The sequence below is a fragment of the Wolffia australiana genome, chromosome 11 (genome assembly GCF_029677425.1).
Source record: "Wolffia australiana isolate 7733 chromosome 11, ASM2967742v1".
NCBI lineage: Eukaryota > Viridiplantae > Streptophyta > Magnoliopsida > Alismatales > Araceae > Wolffia > Wolffia australiana.
In genome coordinates this window covers 17,315,508-17,328,629 of record NC_135845.1, presented here as the reverse complement: position 1 = coordinate 17,328,629, position 13,122 = coordinate 17,315,508, and the positions used below count along the sequence as shown (strand labels likewise).

The 13,122-nt window shown below is 48.0% G+C and overlaps 1 protein-coding gene and 1 long non-coding RNA gene across 2 annotated transcripts; one reads left to right on the top strand and one right to left on the bottom strand.

Moving 5' to 3' along the window:
• Positions 1-86: 86 nt before the first annotated feature.
• Positions 87-759, bottom strand: LOC144709168 (uncharacterized). Its single transcript, XR_013582968.1, has 2 exons — positions 389-759; positions 87-307 (listed from the first exon to the last, which is right to left on the bottom strand). It is a non-coding gene; the product is annotated as an uncharacterized LOC144709168 (long non-coding RNA).
• Positions 760-1,608: 849 nt separating this feature from the next.
• Positions 1,609-8,052, top strand: LOC144709167 (pleiotropic drug resistance protein TUR2). The gene is made up of 21 exons (XM_078582599.1): positions 1,609-2,127; positions 2,232-2,352; positions 2,438-2,526; positions 2,600-2,684; positions 2,799-2,958; positions 3,050-3,126; positions 3,230-3,280; positions 3,362-3,754; positions 3,838-4,436; positions 4,530-4,690; positions 4,770-4,873; positions 4,961-5,117; positions 5,212-5,322; positions 5,421-5,533; positions 5,628-5,960; positions 6,041-6,331; positions 6,428-6,511; positions 6,604-6,965; positions 7,044-7,215; positions 7,330-7,584; positions 7,676-8,052. The coding sequence occupies exons 1-21, from the start codon at positions 1,796-1,798 to the stop codon at positions 7,934-7,936; spliced, it is 4,311 nt and encodes a 1,436-aa protein (XP_078438725.1). The 5' UTR covers positions 1,609-1,795; the 3' UTR covers positions 7,937-8,052.
• The last annotated feature ends 5,070 nt before the right edge of the window (positions 8,053-13,122 follow it).

Below are 13,122 nucleotides of genomic sequence, written 5' to 3'. Positions count from 1 at the left end.
TTGTTCACCGGAGGCTCAGAGACTCCATTGGCCGTCGGGCGATGCTGCTTGGCAGAGGAAAAATGTACGATTATGTGGCTGGAGCATGGCGGAAAAACATCAGGCGAATTTAGGGATGAAACTGTTTATCAATCAACGCTGTGCCAAAAGAGAAATTTTCAATCAACGAAAATCCGCTTTGAGGTGGACCATCCGCCTTCGTCGACATGCGCCGCCGCCGCCGCTTCACCTTCACTTTCCGCCTCGCCTCGCCTCGCCGCCGCCGCCGGCACTGCCGTCCACGCCGGCGTTTGCCCGCCATTCCCGTCTGGAAGAAAATCCCGTCTAAAAAATTAGCGATTTCTCTCTCCTCATAGAAGCATGTAAAGAATTAAGGTAAAAATTATACATTGATATTTTATATTGTCATCCGTCGTTTTCGTCATTTGTCCATAACTTTCGTCGTCCGTCATTCGTCACGGATGACGATGACAAATGACGAATAGAGGACCGTTCAGTCATCCGTCAATTGAACCGAACGAAACCGGATGACGAAAATAGACTGATGACGAAATCGTCATCCGGCATCCACCTCTAGTTCCAGCAAACCCTTTCTTCTAGATTTCGGGGGACGGTCAACGCGAAGAAAGCAATGAAATCAAAGATAGAACGAGGAAACTGTATTCATTGGAGGGAATCAAAAGCTTCTGCAAAGGCTACTCTCGAGGGGGTCAAGGTCCTGAAGGAAGGGAAGGGACGCAAAAGCTTGAGTAAGGCTAATTTTACTTTCATGAAGTGTCCTCACACGCTTGGTATGCCATTATATGACATCCCAATCGATACCCAGGTGGCCAACATCGCCATCGTTCACCCACGAGCCAAAACAGAGTTGGCTGGACGTTGTTAAAAATCAAGGCGGACGAACAAGCGGACACAACGTGGCTTAATCGTCTACCTGGATAATCATACGGACTGGGTCATCAGAGATGAATGATCGTCTCTGCGGGTTGACCGAAGAATCGTTTGACATCTCGATACAGACTACGGAATCCATTCACCTTTCACGACACGCAGAAACGCTAAAGAACAATCAACGATAATACAAGAGAAGTAGACATCATGTAACCCCAAAATTAATGCGGAACGGGAACGAACGCCTTCTTTGACCCCCCCTCGACTTGGCTGATGAACGCGGATGAGACCGCGCCTCAAAAGACCGATGGAATCGAACAAGCCCGCCTCGAAATCGTGTGCTAAAACGTCCAAAGACAGCGCCGCCAGTCTCGGCCAAGGAAGAAAGCGACCTCGATGGCAAGCGAAGAAGCTTCGGCGAATCGATGGCGAAGACGGGTCGGCCTCTATCATCGGACGGTCATGGCGGTGCTCGCCAAGCCTCAAAGATATTTTTTCGCCGAGAAAGGGTCCTTCCTCTGGGATAGTCAAAAGTTCTACGCCGTAGTCAAAAACAACAGGCCCGCGTGGATCTGGTGACCATGAGCGGCATTGGAGTGGAGAAGATGGTCAAGGTCGTCGCCATCGAAGGAGGGCCTACTCTCGCTCCTTCGCTCTCGAGGAAGGAGGTGCGCTGGCCGACGGTCTCGAATATAAATGCCCCCACAGCGCGCCACCGATACCTCTCAAACCATCCGCTAGTCTCCTCCCTCAAAACCCAAGCCGAGGAAGACAACCACTCGCGCCTTCAGGAGACGAAACGAGGAACGAGGCTGCATAATACAAGTTTGGATTTCTCCCTCAGTGGGTGTTGATTGATTGAAGGACTGAGCGAGGAGAAGACGTAGAGTAGCGTTGATCAGAGATGGAGGTATCGGCTTACCGAGCCGGGAGCCTCCGGGACAGCGTGAGGCGGAGCGTGTCGGCGTGGCGCGCGCCGAGCAAAAACGACGTGTTCGGAAGATCGAGCCGAGAGGAGGACGACGAGGAGGCGCTGAAATGGGCGGCGCTCGAGAAGTTGCCCACCTACGACCGGCTGAGGAAGGGGATCATGACCGGCGACAAAGGCGAGATCCAGGAGGTGGACATCCAAGGCTTGGGTATCGAGGAGAGGAAGAACCTGCTTGAGAAACTCGTCAGGAACGCTGAAGAGGACAACGAGAAGTTCCTCCTCAAGCTTCGCAACCGCATGGAAAGGTTAGGAATTCTTGATCACCGACTGATCTCTCTCTCTCTCTCTCTCTCTCTTCTACTCTATCTGTATGTATCTCTGGTTCTCACCCTACTGCTGTCGATGCCAGAGTCGGGATCGATAACCCCACCATCGAGGTTCGGTTCGAGCACCTCAACATCGACGCGGAGGCCTTCGTCGGCGACCGGGGGGTGCCCACTCTCCTTAACTACTTCTCCAACAAGGCTATGGTTCGTACACAGCCACGGCCTTCTGCCACGCTATCTCTCTTAATCAGAATTCGAGAAACTTACCCCTCCTGTTTTCTTGACTCAGTGGCTCTTGAGCTCCGTCGGCCTCGTGCCAAGCGGGAAGAGACTCATCTCGATCCTCCGCGACGTCAGTGGAATAATCAGGCCATGCAGGTTCGGTGAATCGATCCTTCCCTGGTTCGCCATCGACTCTAGTCGTCTTCGTCCTCACTTCGTCTGCGTGCAGGATGACGCTGCTGCTGGGCCCGCCGGGAGCCGGGAAGACGACGCTCCTGCTAGCTCTCGCAGGAAAGCTCGACAAGGGCCTCAAGGTCTGCCCCCAAACGAACGAACAAACGAACACACCAGATCACTGAAACAGATTTGAATAGCGAGCGAGCTCTAAACTTTCTTCATTACGGGCTCTGTTTTGGAAATTATAACAGGTTTCGGGGAACATGACCTACAACGGGCACAGGATGGACGAGTTTGTTCCGCAGAGGACATCGGCTTACATCAGCCAGCACGACGTCCACATCGGGGAGATGACTGTCAGAGAGACGCTGGCCTTCTCCGCGAGATGCCAGGGAGTGGGCACCCGTTACGGTAGGTCAACGATCCGAGGAGGCCGATCTTGGCTCAAGCATCCTTTGCTCCTGATCTAATCTCTCTCCTTCTCCACGCTTCTTCTTCGCAGAGATGCTGACGGAGCTGTCACGGAGAGAGAAGGAGGCCAACATCAAGCCGGACCCCGACGTTGATGTGTACATGAAGGTAAAGGAGCAGACTCCTCTCTCTCTCTCTCTCTCTTCGTGTTTGTCTCTTCCTCCTCTTCTCTTAAACTTCTACTTATTATTGATTGTTTCCCGATGGGCAGGCCATAGCCGTGGAAGGACAGGAGAGCGTCGTGACGGACTACATCTTGAAGGTAAAGATCGGACTGGGGGTCAGAGGGACTTTGCAGCAAACGAGTTTCGCCTGATCGATTTGGTTTTGTTTCTGTGCTCAGATCCTGGGGCTGGATATATGCGCGGACACCATGGTTGGGGACTCGATGATTCGTGGTATCTCTGGTGGACAGAAGAAGCGGGTGACGACGGGGGAGATGCTTGTTGGGCCGGCTAAGGCACTGTTCATGGACGAGATCTCGACGGGTCTGGACAGCTCGACAACCTACCAGATTGTAAACTCGCTGCGCCAGTCAGTGCACATTCTCGGCGGCACGGCGCTCATCGCATTGCTCCAGCCGGCGCCCGAGACGTACGACCTCTTCGACGACATCCTCCTCATCTCCGACGGCCAGATAGTCTACCAAGGACCCCGCGAGAATGTGCTCGAGTTCTTCGAGTCCATGGGCTTCAAGTGCCCGGAGAGAAAGGGCGTCGCCGATTTTCTACAAGAGGTAAGCCGATTATTGTTTCTTTCGACCACTAGCCGGGTACGAAGGCCTTTACAGCGCTCACCAAGCTTTGGCTTTCTAAATAGGTGACCTCGAGGAAGGATCAGCAACAGTACTGGGTGCGCAAGAACCAACCCTACAGCTTCATCCCCGTCAACGAGTTCTCTGAGGCCTTCAAGTCCTTCCACGTTGGCCGCAAGATAGAGGAGGAGCTCAGCACGCCTTTTGACCGCAGTCAAAATCACCCCGCAGCATTGACTACATCAAAGTTTGGGGTCAGCAAGAGAGAGCTTCTTCGAGCATGCATTGACAGGGAGTGGCTGCTCATGAAGCGCAACTCCTTTGTCTACATTTTCAAGGTCGCCCAGCTCTTTATTCTTGGGCTGATTGCCATGACCGTCTTCCTCCGCACGAAGATGCCCAGGAACAATTTGGAGGACGGAACCGTCTTCCTGGGTGCCATGTTCCTGGGCCTGGTCACCCATCTGTTCAACGGCTTCGCGGAACTCGCCATGAGCATCGCCAAGCTCCCCATCTTCTACAAACAGCGAGACCTCCTCTTCTACCCACCATGGGCCTACGCACTGCCGACTTGGATCCTCAAGATCCCCATCTCCTTCATTGAGTGCGCCGTCTGGATCGCCATGACCTACTATGTCATTGGCTTCGACCCCAGCGTCATCAGGTGAGAATTGTGACATCAAACATACCAAGGACCTCCTCCGACGAAAAATTGACCTTTGGATTGGTCCTACTCTTGCTCTCGCTCCTCCCGCAGGATGTTCCGGCAATACTCGATCCTTGTTCTGATAAGTCAGGTGGCGTCTGGGCTCTTCCGGCTGCTCGCCGCCGTAGGCAGGGACATGGTCGTTGCGGATACCTTCGGCGCCTTTGCCCAGCTCGTATTCCTGGTACTCGGAGGCTTCCTCATTTCCAGAGGTACGTTAGACATTCTGAAATATTTATGGTTTTCTCATTTTGAGAGCTTGAGTTTTAAGAAGTTTTGCTCCTACTGCAGAGAAAATCAAGAAGTTTTGGATCTGGGGTTACTGGTCGTCGCCTTTGATGTACGCCCAGAACGCTATCGCCGTGAATGAGTTCCTGGGCAACAGCTGGAACAAGGTACGGAGGGTTTTTCTTTGTCGTGGATTTGACGAGGTGGCGGACAGGGTATCTCTTTTTCTGAATGGGGATTTATCTTCGATGTAGGTTGTGGATTCGTCGATGATGCCTTTGGGCCAGCAGTTCCTTAGAATTCGAGGAATATTTGTTGATAAAAATTGGTACTGGATCGGCGTGGGAGCAATGTTTGGATACGTTATTCTCTTCAACGTTCTCTTTGTTCTCTTCCTTGAATGGCTTGGACGTGAGTTTTTTCTCAAAAGCCAAGCTTTTTTCTTCTGTACCAAAATTTTCTAGGGAAACCAAGCCTCTAATCTTTCTTTTTTGTCCCAATATAGCGGTGGGGAAGGGCCAGGCCACTGTCTCCGAGGAGGCTCTCAAGGAAAAGGAAGCCAACAGGACCGGAGAAAAGCATGAACTTATGGACGGATCTAGCGACATGATTGGAAGTCAGTTTCCCGACTACAACTTCTAGGATTTCTATTACTTCAGCTTCTTCTTCTTCTTTTCTCTTTTTGTGAGACTGAAATTTGGTGCACTACCACAGACGGAAGCGTCGAGATCAGGAAAGAAGGAAGCAAGAAGAAGGGCATGGTGTTGCCCTTCACTCCTCTCTCGCTGACCTTCGACAATGTCAAGTACTCGGTCGACATGCCGCAGGTGAGAACTAAGTCTATTTCTCTCTCTCTCTCTCTCTCCCCCCTTCATTCTTGGATTTCCTTTGGGAGAGGCTGATGAAAACTTCGGGGTGCAGGAGATGAAAGATAGAGGCGTAACAGAAGATAGGCTGCTGCTGCTGAAGGGTGTGAGCGGCGCGTTCAGGCCCGGGGTTCTGACGGCACTGATGGGGGTGAGCGGCGCAGGGAAAACAACGCTTATGGACGTGCTCGCCGGGAGGAAAACTGGGGGCTACATTGAAGGAGACATCCGCATCTCGGGCTACCCCAAAAACCAGGAAACCTTTGCTAGAATCTCCGGCTACTGCGAGCAGAACGACATCCACTCCCCCCACGTCACCGTCTACGAGTCCCTCCTCTACTCTGCCTGGCTCCGGCTCCCCGGTGAGGTCGACGAGAAGCAGAGAAAGGTCACGTATTCTCTTCTTGCCCAAAATACCTGATCCAATTCTTCAGTAAATGGCTGACGGGGAAGTTCATCTATGTCCAGGCGTTCGTGGAGGAGGTCATGGAGCTTGTGGAGCTGAACTCGCTGAGGGGCTCTCTCGTGGGGCTGCCCGGCGTGACTGGGCTCTCAACGGAGCAGAGGAAGCGGCTTACCATCGCCGTCGAGCTTGTCGCCAACCCCTCAATCATCTTCATGGATGAGCCAACTTCCGGGCTCGATGCGAGGGCCGCGGCCATCGTGATGAGGACGGTAAGAAACACTGTAGATACAGGCAGGACAGTAGTTTGCACCATTCATCAACCCAGCATCGATATCTTTGAAGCCTTTGACGAGGTCAGACTCATGGGAATATTATTTATTTTTTCTCCTAATCACCTTGGGAATGAATCATCCCCCTCACCTGGTTTAAATCTTTCTCCTCAATCACAGCTCTTCCTAATGAAACGCGGAGGAGAAGAGATCTACGTGGGACCCCTGGGCCGCCAATCCTGCCACCTGATCAAGTACTTTGAGGTATCGTAGGCAGACAACTTTTCCTCCAATTATTTTGCCGACGAGGGGCGGACAGCTGATGCGTAATCCATATGGATTTCTCTACGAAACAGGGCATCGAAGGGGTGAAAAAGATCAAGGAGAGCTACAACCCCGCAACATGGATGTTGGAGGTGACGACCACAGCACAGGAGGAGATTCTGGGGATGAACTTTACTGAAGTGTACCGAAACTCAGACCTCTACAAGAGAAACAAGGCCCTCATCACCGAGCTGAGCACGCCAACCCCGGGCTCCAAGGACCTCTTCTTCCCCACCCAATTCTCCCAGAGTTTCGTGGTACAGTGCTTAGCCTGCCTTTGGAAGCAGCATAAATCCTATTGGCGGAATCCCGCATACACCGCAACTCGACTCTTCTTCACCACCATCATCGCCCTCATCTTTGGAACCGTCTTTTGGGACCTTGGGAAGAAGAAGTAAGATGATCTACACTCATAACCCTTTCCTCACCCCACTGTGGCAGGATCTAACGGAACTTGTGGCTTTTCTGGCAGGGATACTGCATTGGATCTCTTCAACGCCATGGGATCCATGTATGCGGCAGTCCTGTTCATTGGAATTCAGAACGCCCAAACTGTCCAGCCAATCGTAGATGTTGAGCGGACCGTCTTCTATAGGGAGAAGGCCGCTGGGATGTACTCCGCTCTTCCATACGCGTACGCTCAGGTGGGTTCCCGTAACCATCCTTATGGTGCATTATTCTCCTCTTATCGCAAGGTACAGTTTTTTTTTTTGCCGCGGTCACGGTTCTCACGATCTATGCCGTCATCTACGGTGCAGGTGCTGATTGAGGTCCCTCACATCATGCTCCAAGCTCTCTCGTATGGGTTGTTGGTCTACAGCATGATCGGCTTTCACTGGACAGTGGCGAAATTCCTTTGGTTCATATTCTTCATGTTCTTCACCTTCCTCTACTTCACCTACTACGGCATGATGGCCGTGGCCATGACGCCTAACAGCGACATCGCTGCCATTGTCGCCGCCGCTTTCTATGCCATCTGGAACATCTTCGCCGGCTTCCTCATCCCACGACCGGTAAGATGCTAGAAACCTTATTCCACATTACAACTTGATTCATATTTTCTTTGGAAGTTTCTCACCAATAGAGATATGGCTGGATGTGCAGAGAATTCCCATCTGGTGGAGGTGGTACTACTGGGCATGCCCTGTGGCGTGGACGCTCTACGGTCTTGTGGCGTCGCAGTTTGGAGATTACGATAACATATTGGACGGCGGCGATGAGATTGTGAAGGACTATCTGAAGAGGTTTTTCGGCTTCCGGCATGACTTCCTGCCAGTGGTTGCCATCATGGTCGTCCTCTTCACCCTGATGTTTGCTTCCATCTTTGCCTTCTCCATCAAGGTCCTTAACTTCCAGAGGCGATGATCTTCCTACTTCAACTCATTATCTCCTTCTCTTTCCCTCTGCGAGCCCCAAAATGTTGTTCTTATAGGTGTTGAATATTCTTTTATATATCATTTGTATTTAAATTGTTGTTCTAATATGCATGTTTGACATTGAATCTAAGAGAAAGTTAAGGCTACAAGATGTGCTTAATCAGAATCATAAAGTTCAGTAGAACACGTCTTACATCTTCTTGAAAAACAAACGGGAGGAGATTACACTATCAAAGGAATAAAACAAGGTTATTCCATTTAAACACAAAAATACCATTCAAAAAGGCTTTGTTAGTATAAGATGACAATAATATAATTGGCACCCTTTTAGGCCCCATCTACGAAAGGACATAAAACAGATCAATCCCAAGGGCCACATGCCAAACAACACGTGGGTCTCAGCAACTTAACTTCTATAGAGAAAGTCCCCACCAGTCTTCTCCAGGTCAGCTAGGATGTAGAGCGGCATTTTGTCAACATGCCTCCCAGTAGGGATCTAATATTCGATACAAATGATTGAAAGGTGGATCGGATTGAAAATCAAAATGAACCATTTTGTTTCGTCATCAGCCATTTCGTCATCAGTCAATGTTGATTAGGCCCAACAAATTGATCGGCATAGTCGACCAAGGAGAATTGAGGCAGATGATCAATTGGTTAAGTCATTGCGGCCCACATTAGACGAAAAAGTCTTCGGGCTCTTCCTCTGTCGGTATCTCTCCCTCGCACTCCTCTAAACCATAGTGGTTCAATTCAATCTGTGATGAGAGCATCAAAATATGGCTACTTTTATGTGAGCATTATTCACAAAAAAAAGCCCACGGCGAGCCACCACCTGCACCTGCGCCTTGCCGTCTTCTCTGCAATCGTCCGTCCTGATTTCGAATAATAGACCGACGGGTTTTCATACTGGACATCGGGATGAACTATCCTTTTTGTGATGGGGATATCGATATCATATATCAGATTAGACAGATATTGCTTTTGGCCCATGAATATCCGATATGAATATCAGCCTCAATATCGACATCTGATATTGGCATCTGGACGCGTGAACAGTTACCATGCAGCCTGCTTCCGCGCTGCTGCCACTGGGGGCCATCCAGAGCCAAGTCAGGCCTAAATCCTCTTGTAAAAATCTAACCACATTGAAGCCTAGTGGTTGGATCATCTCCTCCCTGACGACCAAGTTGGAAGGTCGTTATTCCTCCCTTCCGACACTTAATCACGGGCAGCTCAAGGGTAGGGCAGTTCCAAGAGGTGGCTGAATTGGTTCCTCCAAATTAGATTCACCTTCACATCGTGTTTGATGGGTTTATAAGATAAAACTAATTGATAGACAAATCAGATAAACCTACTTTATCGCATCGGCCTATCGAGTACAGACATGATTCGACTAAAGTGGTTGATTCATTTTTTTCTTCAGATTAAAAATATGACATAGGATAACTATAACAATAAATTAAGTCTATGAATACATTAGCCCACAGTTATTGAGATATTTAAGTATATTTCAACAATGACCAGGTTATGTTCGAGGGAATTAGATCTTAGCTCAACCTTTCTTAGAGACCTAGTCATGGAAGCCACATATGATTTATCTCCAGAAACCTCTTTTTTCATCTTCAGCAAAACCCTGCAAAGGGTTTTAGAGTACCATTTTTGGTCTTTCCATAAGAGCATATTTTCCCAAGGATAGCCCATATGCTATACCATATCACGAAGAAATAAACCTTGATTACTGAAGCCCCAAGATACTTTTTTGTCTCATCCTAAAATATAGTTTCCACATTTAGAATAGTACAGCCCGGACTTATAGTGCCAAAGAATATGTCACATCAGTTAAAAAAATAATACTTTTGGGCCATTGAACCATAAGGTCCATAACACTTCACCAATTTAATCTTTGGCCTATTATTGGAAGAGCAAGAAACAAACATATATCATCATCTATGAGATATCAAAATTTATGTATAGAAATGCATATTTAATTTCCTTCAAGTTTTAGCTACAAGTTATTTCAAGAATTGATACAACTTATATGATTGGTCCAAAGTATAGAGTATAAAGATATTTTTGATTTTTAGGAGAATTAGCCAAATATAAATTTTTATGCATTGAATAATGACTTTGATGGTTTCATGGATAAAAAATGGGTGCATCCACTTTTAGGGAATATTTAAGAGGACTCAATGTGTAGTACTTGTATGCATAACCTGGGGAAATATCAAATTATTAATCCAATTTCACCATTCCGATGTTGACAAAAAAAAAACAGTTATTGATAATGGAATGACAAGGATGTGAATAATGAGGTTAAAAACATCAATTGATACTGTTATCCATTATTGGTTTCTGACATCAGAAGGAAACTGTAACATATTGATTGTATTATTATTATCCAATATTACGATCAATATCTGGTTACATTTGTCATATAGAAAATGATGCTGAGTTCTCATATCTTATATTGGTAATGTAGTTACAAATATCTACCCATGCAATTCTCCATTAATGGCATTGAACACCAACATTGTTATCTGGTTGCATTTATAATAAGAAAAAATGATGCTGAGTTCTGTAATCTAATATTGGAATGGATACTAGAACTGCCTTCATCGGGAAGCAGCAAGGTAGATGCAGGGAGGGTCTGTTTCTGATCGGCGTGGGGAATAAGCAATGGTGGTGTGTGATAACACAATAATGATTACACTGATAGCCTGAATTTTACATGTTTTTTGTATTAAAATTATGACTTATGTTTGTAATCAACATTTTTCATAATATTCTTGAAGAATTTCATAAAGTTCAACCCATGATTATATACAGAGAATTACTCATGAAAAAATTTCAAATATATATTAATTATGATAAATTTGAAGAAATACATTTGAAGATTGGTATTCTCATTTTTCTTATACTTTTTTTCTTCATAAATATTTTATTTATATTAAGAGATTATTTTTAAAAGATACAAGAAATAGAATAATAAAGCTGATTTAAAGCTTGAATTATTTATTTCTCATGATATGCATATTAAAGTCTCATCACAATAAGTCACAAAACCAACATTGAATTGTAATTCTGTTCACATGGTCATACCAGAAAATATATAGTGATTAGAAATGGAAAAAAATAGAAGTGCATTATTTAATTTACTTAGTCCTAGTTTATTTAATGTATTAAATTATGATTCTAACCCCACTTGATTCTCTTGAATCAAGTGGATTATTCTTACAATTTTTTGGAGTTTTATAGAAATGTAGTATTTGTTGGCTTCTACAGGCCTATATTTGGATGAAGACAAGGATTCCATGTAGCGAAAGATGCGTAACGAAATCGAACGACATCATTAAAATCATTAAATCATTAGGCTTGTGTACGGATCACATCCGTGGTTTCTTGGCTCCCCGAGTAAAGAATCGAGCTGATCAAGTGTGAGCCTCTAGAAATATCAATACAGTCTTCTACATGTCAGATCTCCTCATTCTCGTTAACAAGCTGATGCAGGACGGACGTGGTCGACGTCTTGCGGCGGGAGCGCGGTCCGTTCGTCCTTCTCCGAGGACGGTCATCTTGGACGGCACGTCCCGCTCTAGGTGGGTGTCCCGGAAAGGTCCTGCGCGGGGCCTCAATTCGTGGAAGCCGAGGGTGACCGTTCTCCACTTGGTCAACGCCCGCGTGGTCATCGTAGAGGCATTGGTGGGCCTGACGACCGGTGGGCGGATAGGTTCAGCCGGCCGGATGACGAATACGGCGGCGAACGATACAGCGGCTTATGGCAGCCGAGGGGCGCGGCGCGGCGAGGCAGCGCGGGGTGCGCGAGGCGGCGCGGCGAGGCGGCGGCCCTCGCGGCGGGCGGCTGCCCCGCACGGCAGGCGACTGCCCGCAAGGCGGGCTGTCCCGCAGCGGCGTCTGCCCGCGCGTGACGGGTGGCTGCCCCATGCGGCGGGGCTGCCCGCGAGGGCGGCTTCCCGGCGGCGGGCGGCTGCCCTGCGAGGGCGGCGCTCGCGGCGGCAGGTTGCCGCGCCGCGAGCGCTTCGCGCGGCGAAGCGCTCTCCGCGTGGCGGGCGGCTTCGCGAGGTGGGGGCGGCCCCGTGGGCAGGCGACGGGCCTGCGACGGGGATCCCGGTGGCGGCGGCGCTGGCGGCGGCCGCCTAGGGTTCCGTCGGGTTAGGCCGACGGAACAGGAGGGGGGGGCGGAACGGGACGGGCGGCCAAGTCGGCCCCGTTCCGTTCCGCCCTACACTCTCTCAGCCTCTTCTCTCTCTTCTTCTCACACTGAAACGGGACGGGATTTCTTTCTTTTTCCAAAAATTCAAAATGGACTTGTTCTTGCTCTTACCCTAGGGGTCCTATATATAGGCCCCTTGGGTTACAAAAGAAAAACCCTAAGCGAACAGGAAATTTTAACCTAGACTTAGAAAAACAAAAAAATAACTAGATAACTTGTGGGCTACGCCATCACAAGCCCTATCCAATCTCTGTCGCCGTTGTTACGTCATCGTGAGCACATAGAAAGTGGAGAGGAGGTGTAGGGAGAAAGAAGAAGAAGGGGAAGCCCTTGAATAGTTCTGGCTTGGGTGAATTTTGTTCATGGCCTTCCACTATTTATACTAAATAGGTACTTTTCATAAAAAACCCCAAAACTTAAGTATATCTTTCAACATCCAAAGACCATATGCGTGTGACTCTCTAGGCCCATGCATCATTCTAGTCAATGACTCCAGTAGTCCAATAACATTTATTGGCCTTCCAAATTAATTATCTACATCATCATGTAGATTAATTAATGTCGGATCGATTTAACCCAATTGATAGGTTGAGTATCCAATACATGGGATGCCAAGTTACACCTTGTACTCTAGAAGATACAAAGGAGCGTATATCGACTCATTTATTGAACTTGTTTGTCATCGGTTAGCGTGTACGTATAGTCCATCATGCACTTGACGCTCCTAAGCAACTTAGGGTATGGTCAACTGTCAAACCCTAATCAATCATTCAAGTTAGTACAGATGCATTCAAAAATCATCGGAGAACTCTTCACCTGTATTTCATTGCCTTGGCCAAGGACTTCATTGCATCATCTTCCTTGAGCTATCACCTCTTATACCGAGGGTGGACGATCCCATCTTGAACACTCATCTTCGTGAACTTCATGATGTACTCAAA

Excerpts from the sequence above, each read along its gene's own strand:
- LOC144709167 (XM_078582599.1), top strand. The coding sequence starts at position 1,796 with ATGGAGGTATCGGCTTACCGAGCCGGGAGCCTCCGGGACAGCGTGAGG. Across the intron at positions 4,691-4,769 it reads AGGCTTCCTCATTTCCAGAG|AGAAAATCAAGAAGTTTTGG; the intron begins GTACGTTAGACA and ends CTCCTACTGCAG. Across the intron at positions 6,512-6,603 it reads ACCTGATCAAGTACTTTGAG|GGCATCGAAGGGGTGAAAAA; the intron begins GTATCGTAGGCA and ends TCTACGAAACAG.